General features: G+C 41.1%; 1 protein-coding gene across 3 annotated transcripts in view; it reads left to right on the top strand.

Moving 5' to 3' along the window:
* The first annotated feature begins 2 nt into the window (after positions 1 to 2).
* Positions 3 to 16,320, top strand: part of LOC128888145 (phospholipid-transporting ATPase VD) — a 34,841-nt gene continuing 18,523 nt past the window's right edge. For 2 of the 3 annotated variants that reach the window (XR_008460198.1, XR_008460199.1), the window contains exons 1-5: positions 3 to 137; positions 884 to 1,525; positions 9,603 to 10,172; positions 10,765 to 10,944; positions 11,382 to 11,642. Coding sequence is in view for 1 of the 3 variants with exons in the window: in XM_054144772.1 (XP_054000747.1) it covers positions 9,613 to 10,172; positions 10,765 to 10,944; positions 11,382 to 11,642 (1,001 nt within the window). In the remaining 2 variants the exon portion in view is untranslated. Of the gene's footprint in view, positions 138 to 883; positions 1,526 to 9,602; positions 10,173 to 10,764; positions 10,945 to 11,381; positions 11,643 to 16,320 lie in introns of those variants that run through there. The other variant, XM_054144772.1, reaches the window with a different exon arrangement.

The following is a 16,320-nucleotide window of genomic DNA, read 5'->3' as shown; positions in this document are numbered from 1 at the left end:
CCTCGTTCTTTCGCTCGCTACCGATGACGGAGCTGCTGGTGAAACGACGATGGTGGTGGTGTTGGTGCTACTACTGGTGGAGCTACCGCCGCCTATGACTCTTCCTACAGTCCGTTTACCGAGAAGATGAAAACGAGGTAAACAAAACCCAGCGACTGCGACACGGTGAACCAATAAGATTCTAACGACGTGCCGTGGTTCGGATCGTTTTCATCTTATCGGTGAATTGATAATAGGTTCCTGTCATTCACCATTTTACAATTCGTTTGCATATTATAAAAATGACGATAACACGACAGATTTCGGAAGCTGTGTGAACTTGCTTATCTATCGATGGTTGTGAACCGTACTATATTCATCTCTAGGTTGCTTTGAAACATATGCGTCCATTTTGATGTATATATTTGTTCGATTTGACAAGCGTAAACGGTAATTGCGAAATCGTGGTCATAACTGCAGAATGACTTTCAAGAATCACAGAAACGCAGCGTTAGGTATTTCCAGTGATGGGCAAAACTCTAGGCTTCGAATAAATCTGAAGTTTTCTGATATGTTTGTCTCGTTTCCTCTTTTGAAAATTTTCCAAAGAAGAAAACGAGACAAACATATCGGCAAACTTCAGATTTATTCGAAGTGTAGGGTTTTGCCCATCTCTGGGTATTTCTTGCTTTTTCAAAAAAAAGTTACTAGCCCTACCACCAATCAAGACTCTCCTAATTTTACGCGGGAAAAATATCTTGCAGAAAATGACATCAGACTAATTGTTACAAAATTACTTTTTCATTCATTCCTACGAACATTCTATTTCTCAAGAACGAAACGAAAATGTTTGATCTATACTTCCGAGAGTTAAATTAAAAAATCAACAAAGAATTTTTTACAGATCTACGCAGATTCCGAAGTCGAAGCTTCGTTAGTTTCACGCTAGGTTTGCCCCTGGTAAAGAAGAACGACGTCGCTAGATGGCGATAGCATCGGAAGTCGCTGTTGCGCTTGGCAGGTCGGCCGATACGAATTGTCAGTACGTGTACGGCGATAAGGTCATTCGCAGTCATTCGGTTTATTGCCGCGGATCGTAGAGGCGGTTAGGATTAAGAAGCGTGAACGGGAGCTCGCGTGCACTCCTCGGAGGGACCACAGGGTGGACGGTACACGATCGAAGGCAATCGTGATTCGGTTACGTGGAATATGATAACGTGTAAAAACAGTGTGCGGTGATAAGGCTTGTTTCCCAAGAGAGATGCATTGAGAGCAACACAAGCGGTACACGGTATACTCCGTTATTTTTCCTGTCAAAGCGAGGCAAGGGAAAATACTGTTCGTTGTTCCTCGTTGAATAGCTGGTGCGCTTGTCTGCTCTCGGTTTTCCACTTTGAGTGACGTCGCGCAGAACAGCCGAGGGAGACAAGCATGTGATACGCTCTTCAGAGTTCGAAGACACCGTGGGGGATACCTCTGTCACCCCTAGTGTTTTCTCGACCGTTACCCAAGGCCACGTGGACCACGTTGGGAGCCTGGAAAAAATGTGAGTGTAAATACGATTTCTTTCCATCGGCGGTGGGCAATATTTTATTCGAATAATAGGCGACGGATAGAAGTTCTTTGTAACTATTCATGTATTCACAAGTGTTCATTCGGCTGAACAGTTATTCGGTTGAGGTAGTATTCGTTCGACGTAAATCATACTTTGAATGCATTGTACATATCGCAATTTTTATCGAACGAATAACTTATCAAAGGTTGCTTATCTTTTACGCGTTACATTTTATGTTTCCTTTATCTTGATCCGAATTCTATCTTCACCCGCTATCACTACATCTTTCGATAATTGTGATATTAGTTTTTAATTGAATGTGATAATACACATCCACTATTATCACTTCTATTACATGGCGTAATAAATATACAGTGGGTGTAGAAAGTATTCGTACACCGATCAATTTCCAAAAAAACCATGTAAAATTGTAATTTATTAACTTATTTTTTATAAACAATGACATTCTACATATTCTTTGAAATCTCTAGAATAGATAGATTACAAAAAAAAATAATAATAGATATTTATGTAAGTTGGGAAATTAACAAGAAAAAAACAATTAATCGATAGAAATGTTGGAGCACTAAGTATTCGCACAACTGTTTAAAAGTACTTTACTTGAAATTTGATGTTTTCTAATTCGTACGGAGCAATAAACGAATGTTCTTACGTTACAAACTCTACTGTAAATGGTTCGTCATAAGAATCGTACAAATACATATTGCTTCTATACTTTTACCCACTTTTCGTAAATGTTGTTTGGACTATATCTATCTCAGAGACTTCCGAGAATATGTAAAATATCATTGATTATAAAAAAAGAAGTTAAGAAACTACAATTTCACACAAAAGCTTTTTGGGAAATTAATCGGTGTACGAATACATTCGACACCCACTGTATATATATATGAGAGAAAAAGGGAGGTGAGAAAAGGATTTATCGCATATTTGCTGTTTTTTTTTATTCGGAATCGCTATAGGTAAACGTGGAGGTTGTTTACAACACTTACGCGTCGCTAAATTCAGAGCGATCTCCTTGACAGAGAATGTTTTTAAAGCTCGAGTTTTATATTGCACTGAAATAAATTATAATATAATTAAATATTCGCATACTCAACAATAAATCGGTAGACTGTGAATTTGAGGATGGTGGGTTCGAATCTTCTGTCTCACTTTGCTACTATACAATGGGAACATTTTGAGAAAAATAGATAAGGCGTTTTAAAATAATCAAATCGAAAATGTTAATGGCGTGGCACAGAGAGACCTGGGTTGGAAATTCTTCCAAATTTTGATCGAAACGCAAGGTTTCACGTACCAGACCTTTAGAACCTGTCTGAGGATACCGTTGCCCGGCTCTCTGTTTCTATTTCCATTTTTCAAAGCCTTCTGCGTCGGCGTTTAGAGCGTTTACTTAATTATTACGAGAAAGTCTCGTCTAAATGCGGAAGCCTGAAATCGCTGTAGCGAAACGGTAACGAGAGAGTCTGGAAAAGGAAGAACATTGAACGTGTCCGTGCTGGAGGATTATCCAAGCCCATTGAAAAAATAAACGGTACACGTGTATCAGCCAGTAAAAGATACTAGTTATCGATAAAACAAAAAAAAAAAACAGAAGAAAATCGCAGAGGGGATTGCCGGTTAATCGAGTAGAAAGTAAGAAACGCATAATATTGGCATCGTCTGTAATTTATTTTTATGGACGAGTATTCAGTAGAACCTCGATTATGGACCATTATCCAAACCCTTTTTACACATTTTAAACTTTTAAACCGATCCATATACAATAAAGGATTTACCATTCGTGTGTTTAGAAATGGGACATACATAATGCATGGGAATACATAATGAGAGTGTAACTTTATAGAATTAAATCTGTTAACAAAATCGTGCGATTTAGTTGTAGTAGCTGTGATTCGAATAGTACGAATGAACTGTGAATCGTATATTCGAACTATTTGCGTTGAAATATTCGAGGACAGAAAAATTCAGCAAGGAGGTTCCTTTGGAACAGCTTGTCGAGGTTGACGAGTGAAACGAACGTGGTTCAATCGAATCCAGAGCATTCCTTTGTATTGTCAAAGGGGTCGAAGGTTACCGGTTGGGAATTGTTCGCGGTTCTTTTCTTTTTTCTTCCAAGCATCCGGTGGTCTCGGTCTGCAGCCACGAAACCGGTTACATCGGCTGTTCGTTTAGTCTCGTAGACTCTCCTAGAAGCGAAGGAAAAAAGAGAATCTATCAGAGCGAGGTCGTCCTTGTTCCTTATCCAGAAGGCCATTCGAGAGGTTTTCTTTTAATTGCATAAACTAATGTCACCAGAGGTAACTACAAATGTATTAAACGAAAAGGGAGATATAGTCTTTGATCCAAAACGGCCGACAGACTCTTAAATCCACGCGTGGGAGTACCGCACCTTCGAGTTTGTGTTATAGAAAAATTTTGAAGCTGGAGATACTTAATTTTTAGAATGAATAGCATAGAAATTACAACTTGTTTTCTTTTACGAGTATTAATGTACACTTTATCGTGGAATTTACATGTATCCCACCTGTTCCAAATTATATAATTAACTGTTCTAATCCTCCATTCATCAGAGTTTCGAGACTCCTATGCATCAACACCGTACTTCAAACTTCTTCCCTCTGCTGTTCGTAGCTCGCAAACGAGATAACGCCTCGCCAGATAAAGCTTTCGCTTGTTCGTGCCATTCTATTGTATTCCACATGTTATTTAATTTGACTAGTCTTTAGTGTGTAATGACTTGACACTTAAACGAGACACTAATAAAAATTTTGAAAGATTTATTTAACCAGCACAATTTTCATAAGAAAAAGTACAATATAGAATAAATAAAAATCGAATGTTTTTTCTCTTATGCTACTTTTTTCTGGTTTGCCGTATCTTTTCCGTTGATGTATTACTACTACCGTTAGCCAATTAGCGAGCAACAAGGATCGAAAATAAAGATAAATGTTCGATTAAATAATTACGAAGCACTTTGAATATACTTCATACAGACCGCGAAATTGTTTATGGATTTGTTTTAGAGCTTAGTCAAAATTACTGTCAGAAAATTGACCCCAGCATCGTATGAAGAATTTATTGGATGCTTTTCGAGAAAAATTGAATTCTATCGGTTTTTGCGCCGACATTGTACTAAACGATGAAACAGTGGTCAACTGAAGGTGAAATGTAGTTCGAAGTTAATCGACTATTATGTAGATAGAGATTAAGCTCGTTATTGACATTATATCTCACGCAATGCTCGCGTTATTTATCGTTTACACGTTATTTGCCAGTTTTTTTATATAACAGACCTTCTTTTTAACGACTCTATTCTGTACCTTTTATCGTTTGTTCTTTGAGCGCGGGAATTCTCTCGAGAAATATTAATATTCATTGTACCCACAGAGTGGGAAAGAAATTTAATCTCATTGGCCAATGGAAGCAACAATTAACCTACAAAATGGATCTTCAAGTTTCTTATATTTTATTTTAAATAGAGGAAGCATTAAGGAGGTCTGCTTTTAGCAGAACACCTGGTAGATTCAATGATCCGACGCTGTTGCACGTTTTGATCATGTTCGAGGCTCTTCAGAACTGCTGGCGTTTCAGAACCATCTGGGTCAGTTTGCGTCTTGAAATCATTGCGTCGTGAAACATATCCTCCCACAAAATATGTAAAAAAGGTCTTCTTTTTAAATAAATTCGTATAGACCTAAATCAAATTTTTAGAAGAAGGGCGCCCTTGCGTTGCTTAAGGGGTCTGGCCACCCTAAGCGCTCGCCAGATGGGTACTATTCTTAAAAAATTCATAAATGCGAAAGTATAGAAAAAAATATTTTTATGTTTTGACACATACTAAAGAACGGTTTAATGAACACATGAAAACATTTTTGAGATCACAAAAAAAAGATGGCGGCGGCTCGAAAATGTTGGTCAAGGCCTTTGGCACGAAACGCGCATGGACTGTACCATCGTTATATTCTTTAGGTTGCATGTGAAAAAGAAAAACAAAATATTACATCGTTTCTGGAGTTTGTCGCAAGAGAGTAGCAATTGGATTTTTTTTTTGATCAGTAAGAAAATTATGGTGAGCCGAAGAAATTTTTTGTTTATTTTTCATCGAAATTTCACGAGAAAAATCGTGAATAAAAAATAAACTAATCAAGTGTAATCGCAAAAATCCATTGCTACTCTTCAGATAGTGTATCTAAAAGTAGCGTGTACAAATTTCAGAGCAATCAGACCGATAGTTTACGAGATGTACGTTGTACCATTTCGAAAAATGTAGTTTCGAGATAATTCCAAAAGAAAGTAAACGTGCGGTCCGATTGCTCTGAAATTTGTACACGCTACTTTCAGATACATTATCTGAAGAATAGCAATGGATTTTTGCGATTACTTGATTCATTTTTGAATTAATTTTTTTTTAAGAATAGTACCCATCTGGCGAGCGCTCAGGGTAGCCAGACGCCTTAAAAATCAAACGACAGACCTTATCGAATGGCCATCGACGATCGAGGGTCGTTGAAAGCGAGCGTGGTGCAAATCGGTCGGAGGATTCCGCTGGTGATCGATAACAGCCATCAGGGCAACGTAAATCCACAGTTCTAATGTAAACGGACAATATCAAGGGTACGACGGTTGAGGGATGGAATTGGGTCACGCGAACATCGATGATCCCTAATCGGGAGGGTTGGTCGCTTCACGCCTGTAACGAGCCCATTACCACCGCCAGTTATTGCACACGAGCCTAATCTAACTGTGTATTCAACAGTACAAGGAAAACTTTGCGACAGCTACGTTGCCCTGAACACGCGTAGCCTCGAGTGGACAAGCGATGTGTCATTGGGAAGCTCTTGGCTTCGAGTGCCCTTTCACGGGCTCCAGGACACGTACACTTCCGGTTTGGTAGTTGTCAGCTGTAATTGTAATATCCGCAAGAAAACTTTATTTCCAAGGAAATTCAGTTTCAGAGGAAATTTAATTTACAAGTATTACATTTTATGTGTAAGTAAGAAGTTGTAGGACGACTTTTGAAACACCTTGTATCAGCTGCGATGTGCATGGATCATGAAACTTATGGGATGACCTCGATAGAGCAAAGAAGGCCGTGAATCCATTCTTACGATTGACTTACCAATAGAATCGTTCTCCTGAAAATTTTAAGAGCACATACATAGTTCGACACGTTATCGGCTGGAACTTGCTTCGAACGGGGTAGTTATAACGATTTGAGGACTATTAAAAACTATAGCAAGGAGGATTATCAGTAAGCAGGGTTTACATCGAATATTTCGCATCTGTTGATTTGTTTTGTTCCAATTCCCATTATAGTCGTTGCCGGCAGGCTGTTTGTAGGCCGTACTATCGATTTAAAACCATAATTTGTACGTATAATAATAATAGTGTTTCAAACAGAGATTGCAAATATAGATACTAGATACGTGATATCAGAGTCATGCGGGGGTAGAGAGGGTAACGGTTGGAAAGTATCAATTATTCGTGTTCGTAAGAGTATTAGTTTTCGGCCCTTCTCATTCTCGAAGCCAAAGCAATAATAAAAAACTACAAAATGTAAAAAAAAAAAACGTTTAATGTAGGTATACTAAGTTTCAGCATTCTTAGAGGTCTAAATAGTTTTTTATCGATCATGAAACCTAAGCCATTGATCTCCGATAATTTTCGACGACGCAAATCGATTCATAGTAGCGCACATCAGCGTCTACCATTGCCCCAAAGTAAATATGATTAAAGTAATCTTAACCGTTGCCGTCCTTCGGCATCCAACTGTATTTGTTTAACATATATTGTCCTTCTATCGGTTATTGCACGTAGTGAATACCCAGACGAGTGTTTGCCTGGCATCTTCCACCTTGTTTGCTCGTAATCGTGTCTCCAAATCATTATATTGAGGGCTGTGCTCCTTAAAAATAAAAATAAAAAATAGCGTGTCACCTTTTACATTGCTGAAGCAATCGTCTTGTGATTTCTTTGAATTCGATTTCTAAACTGTTTGAGCCAAAAGGTGCTCGATTCGTGATGTATTCAATATCACGAGAACGACGAAACGCGAGCCGAGCTTTATCATTTCGTAAACTGTCATGTTCGCAACGAATGACCGATAAGGGTGTTTGGCTTTCCCGCTTAGGCGTATCTGATCGCACGCTCGGTTTAGGCGTACAAATTGTGCGGGTGTTTCGTGGGAAGAAAGGAACGCGAGCATAAACGGGATCATTGTGTAAAATTTATGAGCGAAAAGTCGACCAAGGTTACAGGACAAAGGTTATCTCGTTACTTGGTCAACCGCTTAGCTTAAACACCCCTAATTTATATCAAATTCAGTACTGGAAACTCGCATTTTCAGGGAAATTAAACTTAAGAAGTTGAAATAAATATTTCTAAGAGCTTGGAATGTATTGAAAATAAAAGGTTTGTATTCCTCTATAGGGTGAACCACGACCTAACTAATCAACCCTCCAGATCTAATTCAGACCTAATTCAAAGCTACTCAGGCCTAACATTTTTAATATCGAAACATCCATTTTCAAATAAATTAAATTTAAGAAGTTGAAATAAATATTTCTAAGAGCTTGGAATGTATTGAAAATAAAAGGTTTGAATTCCTCTATAGGATGAACAACGACCTAACTATGATTAGTTAGGTTGATACCCCCCAGATCTAAGTCAGACCTAGTTCAAAGCTACTCAAGCTTAACATTTTTAATATCGAAACATCCATTTTCAAATAAATTAAAATTAAGGAGTAGAGATAGATTTGTCTAAAACTCTAGAGACCAACTTACACAGAATGAAATCTAAGGTTGAGAAGGTCCGACTTAAACAAGGGAAGGTCGATCTCGTCAACAACTATTGGATTATTCGGCGTAAGGTGGTTACGCGTTATTTTGTAAAATTAACCGAAGCACTGTGGTCGGCGGTAATCCATTCGTTTCTCTGGTGCCGACACGAAAAAACCTCTCTCCGTGTGTCCTTCTCTCTCTGCAATCTTATTAATAGCGTATCTGTGTCGGGGAAGTGCAAGTGCACCCACGATCGCGAGGGAGCACGACTGGAAATGCATTACGCTACTTCCTGCATGTCGTGAGACGCGCTAGGGCAGGCCTCCAATTTAACGATAAGATGACTTTCTAGAATCATCGAAAGCTCCGCAATAATTGTATCACCGGGGAATTCGATGAATTTTATTTAAACAGGCAGAATAATGTTAAGTTTAGATTTACCTTCAGCAAAATAAAATAATAGAGACTATTTACGGACAATAGAAAAGTCCTGAATGGGATTGCTACTTACAATGGAATACCTCGGCACACTTCAGAACAGCATGAAACTGATTTCACGCGTCCATAAATGAATTCAGGAAACAATCGATTGAAAACGTACCTCATTGTCTCAATATTTGCGTTGTCATGCCCTAAATCACGGAACTGCGAACAGTTTACGCGCTCTACCGTTCTTCTCCGGCTCCGTTTGTTTGTACTTCGTCGCTGGGTGTACTCAAAATCGCGTTTGGATATTGTTTCTCTATTTTTTAACGAAAAGGCCGCTGATAGCTCTATGCTTTTACTTACGGTTTCAAAATAGATGATACAAGTAGAAATTAATTCTGAGCCTTCCTAAAGTAAACTTCCCGTTTATTTATAAAGGAAAACCGTACAACTTTTGTAGTATTTTAGTTGTAAAAACAAAGTGTCGAAGTAATCCATGCGTTTTATTGTTAAGAAGTTTGTTACTCGAGATACTTGAGCTATAGGGGGCCCAGCACAAGACAGAGTATGTAAGCAAATGCAAATTAAAGTAAAACAAGAATGAAATTAATATAAAGAATAAACAAATGTAAAGCTAGTACAATAGATATTATATTTAAGTCACTCTATACCTTAATAATAAAACTCCCTCACTCATCTAACTGTCCTCTTCGAGCCCATGAATTACCCTCTGAACCTCCTCATCCACCGTGACTTTATTTTTCCCTCTTTCCTATACTGTAAAAAGTGTTCAAGCACCATTTCAGCTCACAGTGAACATAATCTGTCCCCAGATGTGCCAGCATGTCCGAAGCGGGCGCGCAGGAAGCAGCGAGCGAGGAGATCGACAGACAAGCGTCGGTTTACGTGTTCCCAGGATCTGGTCGTCAGCATGCCCCGTCGTCGACGTCCCCGCAAACGACCATCGCCTCCGTTTCCGACGTTACGACGGCCACAGCGACCACGACGACCACCGTGTTCGCGAAAGGCGAGGACGACGACGACGAGGCGTCCTCGCGAACAAGAAGATGGCCTTATCCTCGAACGCACGCCAGGTCAGCCAGCCATGGCGGGGTGTTGGCTGTGTCGTTGACGACCACAGGGTTGCAGACCACCGCAGGCTCCTATCTGGGACCTCTGTCCGCGATAGGGCCAGCGAGGCCCTCGGTCTTGAAGAAGCCTGGACACCAAAGGGCGTTCAGTCAAGGTCAAGTGGTCGACGTTCAAGGACACTCGGTGACGGGGCACAGCCGCGTCGGTTCCAGGACGGATTTCATCCTTCCACCCGGTCACAGGGAGGAGCCCAGACCGTCCATCGTTGGAAAGCCACCCTCCCAACGAGGCCACTCGCGCCAGGCGTCGAGGTAAACACTTGTATCTCCGTTACGAGGCGGTTCTGTCCGAGCAATTTGAGTCGATTCATAAAATTAACAGAGATTCAATTATTTATTCGTGTTTAATTAAAGCATAGATACAGTGCCACTCAGTACTCTTTACCTGGTTTATTTGAACTCCTCTATTATCGAAACTGCCTTGTCTCTGGACCTGTTCGGATAAGTGAGGTTCTACTGTACCTACGATTTTAATTTCCAACGCAATTCCCAATGATATTCCATTAGACTTCGAAGACCATTCCCTTTTATCGAGCGCGCTAGAATCAAGTTCGAGTTCAACGCTCGAAGGCACCGCTATTCCAGCGACCTCGTGATTTGTAAAAATCTCGAGAAAGCCATTACCTTGCGTACGCGTTAGGCTATCGAATCACGATCCAGCAGACGAAGTTGTTCTCGACTCCGTCGGTCTTGGCCCGCTCCTTTGAGTATTGTATACGCATTCGGAGCGGAAGAGGAGATTATAAATTGGTAGATTACCAGCGATAAAGTCGAGTGCCGTCTCGAAAACGGAAACCAGAAGGAAAGACGTGAATTCAGTGGCAGGGCTTTAATCTGTTCTCAGATCGGAGTCGATATACACGATAAGACGTAGCGCAGAGCCCCCTTGGTGGAGGAGACTCTGGGCGCGATGCTTTGGACCGTTACCAGAGGAGCCTCGTTTAAGGACAATAGTACCAAATCACTTAGTACCGCCGAAAACACCGCCGAGTCAGCATCCCAATGGAAATAGAGTAAACAATAGGTAATCAGACCCTCGGCATCAATTTTTCAATCACGTACTCGAGCACGCCATGAAAATTTACATGTTAAATTAGTATCGTACCATGGAATACATGTGATGAAGCATTTATTATTCTCAACTTATCCGTTATTTGTTATTTGTTACTCAAAGTTTCTACCTACACCCACATATTGGGTTGTCCCATAAGTTTCTTTCGTTTTATTAATAATTAATTCATTCATAATATTTTATGTTTTATGTTACATTAGAAAATTGTGTACAATTCATTCCGCTCCATTACTGTTACAGTATCTAATCAGTTTAAGAAATTAGATCGTCTATTTATATAAACACTGCCACAGAAAATAATTGAATGCAACTCACGAAAGAAACTTTTAGGACAACCTAATATTTTGTCCATCTCCGTGACTCAAAGTCTATTGCCCTTGTGATTTCAGAGTACGAACAACAAAGTACACAGTGCTGACCTTCCTACCTCGCAACCTCCTCGAGCAATTTCACCGGGTGGCCAATATATATTTTATATTTATCGTACTGCTTAATTGGGTGCCAGCCATAAACGCTTTCGGCAAAGAGGTGGCCATGATACCCGTGATCTTCGTACTGGGCGTAACCGCTGTGAAGGATTACTTCGAGGATCGTCGACGACTCAGCAGCGACCGACGTGTCAATAATTCCACCTGTCGCGTCTACGTCGGGTGAGTAATCTAACATAATAGATAAATAGGCGTTAGGGTTCCTTGCTTCGAAGAAACGTTCCTATTCTTCGATACCGTGCTTGCCGTTCATTAATCGTGGCTCGTTCGAGGAACGTAAGAGTTCCTGAAATCGCGTGCGACCAAGCTTCAATCCGTTAATGGCCGTGCAATAACCATTATTCCCGAACACTTTGCGAATTTGTAGTATTCGTGCGGACGTTAAAATTAATTGCCCGGATAATAACATGTTTCTTTTAACATTTAACGCTACACATGGTATACATACAATGTTTCCAAATTAAATACTCGAAGGCAACCGACCGTGTTTTCGCTCGCGGCGTTTCGAGAATTCTTTTAGCGTTCCTTTGATCCGTGGAATTCGATGGATCGGCTTCGATTGCCAGTTGCAGGCATGTAGGTCGAGCGCAGACCCCCGCGTTCCCGATCGAACGTCGAAAAGAAAGTGTTCTCTCTTTATCCTTTCGCGGAAGACAACTAGCGCGCGTTCCACGATGTTGTTCATGCTTGGAACTTTAATTTCCCGCCGACGTCTGTTTTGTGCCGTTCGTACCACGCTTTTAATACCGCCGTGTTTACAAGATGCTTACGCGGTGCTCCACATGCGAAGAGTATCGGCCACGGGACAATATAGCGCGAAAGCAAAATATTGTACGATGATTTTAAGTTTTAAGTTCGGGTCTCGCTAGGCTTGGATTTATAGGAGACCCCCAACTCTTACGATTATTATTACTTGGGCAATTGTTTGTTTAGAGGAGTGTAATGCTCTTGACGCCTTGTTTATTTTATTTCTAGCTTTACACATTGAAAGTTTGTGGATCCACGTTGACCATATGCTTCCAAGCACTTGATTATACGTTCCAACGACAATTTTAAGCCTGACGTCAAAAGATACATCTGTCTTTCACGTCGATGCCTTAACGACTAATGGCTCCAATTGAACCGACACGTGTCCATATGAAAGAAACCTGGTGCCAATCATTTCTGCACGTGGAAACCTCCCTTTACCGCAGGGTTTCCGCATGCGAAGCATATCAGGAGATAATGTCTGCTCTCTGAATTCGGTCGGCAGATGCGAGTCGCGTAGAAACGTCGAAAAGTGGCTGTTTGCGAGCCTCGAAAGCCAAGAACGCACACGAAACGCGCAGTTCGCTCGGGGTCGACTTAATCTCTCCAACCTTTCCTCCTTATGGTCATCGTTGGTGCAACCGAGCGCAAATGTAATTTTCTCGTTATAAGGATTCTTGTTTGCTCGACGGTTTTTAGCCGCCGCACGAAGAAATCCGCTTCAAGGTATCCCCTGCAATTACAAACATAGGTTGTTACATTGTTTTATTGATTGCGAGGCTTTCCATATCTGACGCAACTTTTTCATTATGCTATTTGTTTCTGTAAATGGGATTAACGCGTTAATATAGAGAGAATGTAAGGTTGCAAAAGTATCGTTGTATACCATTATCACTCCTCTGTTTTCCTGTGAAGTATTTCTAGACAGAATGGAATATAACATTTGGAAAAAAATACTCATGTCGAATTGAGTAACCTCCTCCTCTTCGAAGTCGGTTAAAAAATAATAATTTATTTCTATAAACAGGAGTAATTGATATGCAGAGAATCTCTATTTTCCTTGGAACATGAAGTTTTGGATAATAACAATGCACGATGTCGTCCCCTGATAATTTTAAACAAAAATGCGAGGTCCGCTATGATTCTAGACATTCTGCGATGCTAAATTAAGCGTTTTCAGTAGTCGAGCGTAATTATAGTCGATAATAGTCATACGTTGACCTACTCCGCGAGCGGCTACCCACAGAAACTCGTGTTGCACTCTTTCCAACGGTGCACTATATGATAATTCGATGCGGAAGTAGACCAAATAGATGACGCATACTCGAAGAGAATTCTTTCCAACGTGAGGTACAACGATCTAAAGATACGAGCTTCCTCGAAGTCATTTCGAGTAAGAAAATCGCGTCCGAGGGTCATCGGAGATCCTCGAAATCGAGTCTCCTCGAAATCGAGTCTCCTTGAAATCGAGTCTCCTCGAAATCGAGTCTCCTCGAAAGACTGCCTAGACCTTGCGTCGAGCTAAAAGGAGTAATCCCCACAATAGGCTCTTTTATTCGGTGTAAAGGGTGCTGCGAGTCTGCCAGGTTTTGAACAACCTGTGTGTTTCCAAGTTTCCATCTAGTATCGCCTCTTGGCCCATTTCACTTCGCTCGAGGAGCCACCCACTCTTCTAACCGGTCAGACGGAAACATATTGTTTCGACAGGGTCTTACCATCCTGGATTAAATAGTCCGCACGATCTCGTCAGTGAGTAAACGGTAGAATCGTTTGCTTAGAGACTTCGTGGTGTTCGATCCATGCTCTTCCAGCATGGAAGCCTCTGTAGCTGCTTCAGGTTCTCTTGAATGTTTGCTTCCATAACCATCTTCTCTCTCATCTCTTAACTGTACTTCGCTTATAAAATGGTATGATCTCGTATAAATCAATCAAACAACATTCAATTTGCTTCATAATACGTAAAGACGCTTTGAAAGTCTCTCTGAAAGTCGAACCGCATAAAAATGCCTATATCTGCATACGGACGCATCGAAACGCGCAGAGGTGCACGGAAACGCATCGAGTTGCATTAAAATGTGCCAAAAAGCATTACGTTGCACGAGAATGCATCCAAACGCCTGAAATAAATCAAATAAATGGAAGCATTAAAGGAGCTACCCTGTTCCCTCTACCAATAGCAACACATCGATCTATTTTATCCCTCTCCTAGGTTTTATCAACGTTTCCATGACTTGACGCATGTTTCCTTGATCGCAAATCTTCCAAGTCGCCGGTACAATTGCCAAGGCGAAGTCGAGATTGTTGTCGGGGAACGGGCGTGCCGATTTGATTAGAAACGACATATGGAAATAAGCGTGCCCCTTCCCCGTCGCAGAAGCACGATACCATTCGTATCGGTTAGCAACAATTGGACTGTATGTCATTCATAATGCAGCTCAATTCTGCTGGGCCAGAAGCGACGGATCGATGCGCAACGATTCCGACACGCAGGAAAGCCATTCGAGAGATAATACACGACGTGACCTTGCCCTTCGCGTTGCTCCTTTCGAATTGAAAGGTATGACTGCGCTTCCGCGAGGGGTAACAAGTTCGCGGAACGAATCGGTGTTGATTTATTAACGCGGTTTTGTTACGCGAACAGCTGATCGAGACCTTGGATCGGAAGCGCATTTACCACCGTTCACCTCGACACACTCGCTGATGGCTCTCTTTTCCACTCTGGATCGTCGATACTGTCCTATCGTGTACCATGTGATTTATAAATCGCTCTTTTTTATCGCTGCCGACCCGTCGTTGTCAGCGCAACGGCAAACCCGATTAATGATAGATCGCGTTAATTCGTTGCTTCCTGCGCTCTGTTATCCTTAATCTTGCGAGCTTCCATGCGACGTTATTATGCATCGCTTTACGCCGTTTCGCGTCGTTCAGAGTTAAATAAAAAAACATGACACGTGTGCCTATGCACACGTTCTTGTAATTCTTGTACATATAGGGAGTGCGCGAGTAAAGTAGGTCTGCTCGATGAATTCCTGGAAACGTTTGATCGCCTCGAGCGCGATAGAGCTTCGTCGCCACCCTTGGCCACGGTTACGCGGTCGCGCATTGCAGATAGAACCTCGATGGAAAAAAAAGTGTGTTTCACGGTTGGTCGTCGCGTGTCAACTTGCGACGCGATCCTCGAGATATCTCTGATTCGTTGATATTTCGCCCACGACCCGCGGCTACAGCCAATCCTGGGCAGAGGATGAAGATGATCGATGTGAAGGATTATGTTTCATTCCTTGGATGATGTCGGTGTAAATAATAACATTTTTATGGTACTTGGTGCGATTTTGTTAGGCGGACGGCATACTTCAATTGAATTGTAATTAAACATGTGTGCGCTGAAGGAATCACGTATAAGATGATTAAGATTGATTAAGATGGTGATTAACATTCAACTTTCCATGTCACGTCAAATGACCGTTTTCAAACTTTTCTATGCAGTTTTTATACACAATACGTAAATTATATAAAGTTATTTGTATGTGAGAAGAGTGAGAAGAATCAAGAAATTCATGAGACTCCAATGAGAAATGTTGATTATTTCTGGAATTAGTTTTATTTTTATATTACATTCTACTGTAATGTTCCATAGTGTGGTGTGAATTAAATTCACCTTTGTACTTCGAAACACAAAAAGAGAGATGAGATAATAGAAGAATTTATAAGGCAAGTCCAAAGAGAAGAATAGATAATATTCTAGGGTATGTTTCAAGCTTCTTACAGCAAACTGCAACAAAAATCGAAGATACTCTCCTAGCCAAACGACTTATCCCTGTCCGATTTAGCAATTCTTAATCCCAACCCTGATCAAAACCGCCATCCATCGATCGCGTAGGCTCGTGCCAGCTGGACGAGACCCGACCGTTACAAAAAGGGTCGAGGAACGTCCAGGAAGTTTTGTTTTTCTACTATTAGTCCCATTCGTCCGGAGAGAGGATCCGCTGGCACCGAAAGGAAGCTAACGGTCGTTTTCGAGGAGGCCAGACGAAAGGAGGTCGAGGAAAATGGCGCGCAGGCCGATTCCTCGGGGAACTTGTCGTCCTCGGAA

This window comes from Hylaeus anthracinus, unplaced genomic scaffold (genome assembly GCF_026225885.1).
Source record: "Hylaeus anthracinus isolate JK02 unplaced genomic scaffold, UHH_iyHylAnth1.0_haploid 11989, whole genome shotgun sequence".
Classification (NCBI taxonomy): domain Eukaryota; kingdom Metazoa; phylum Arthropoda; class Insecta; order Hymenoptera; family Colletidae; genus Hylaeus; species Hylaeus anthracinus.
This window is presented reverse-complemented; position numbering and strand designations above follow the sequence as displayed.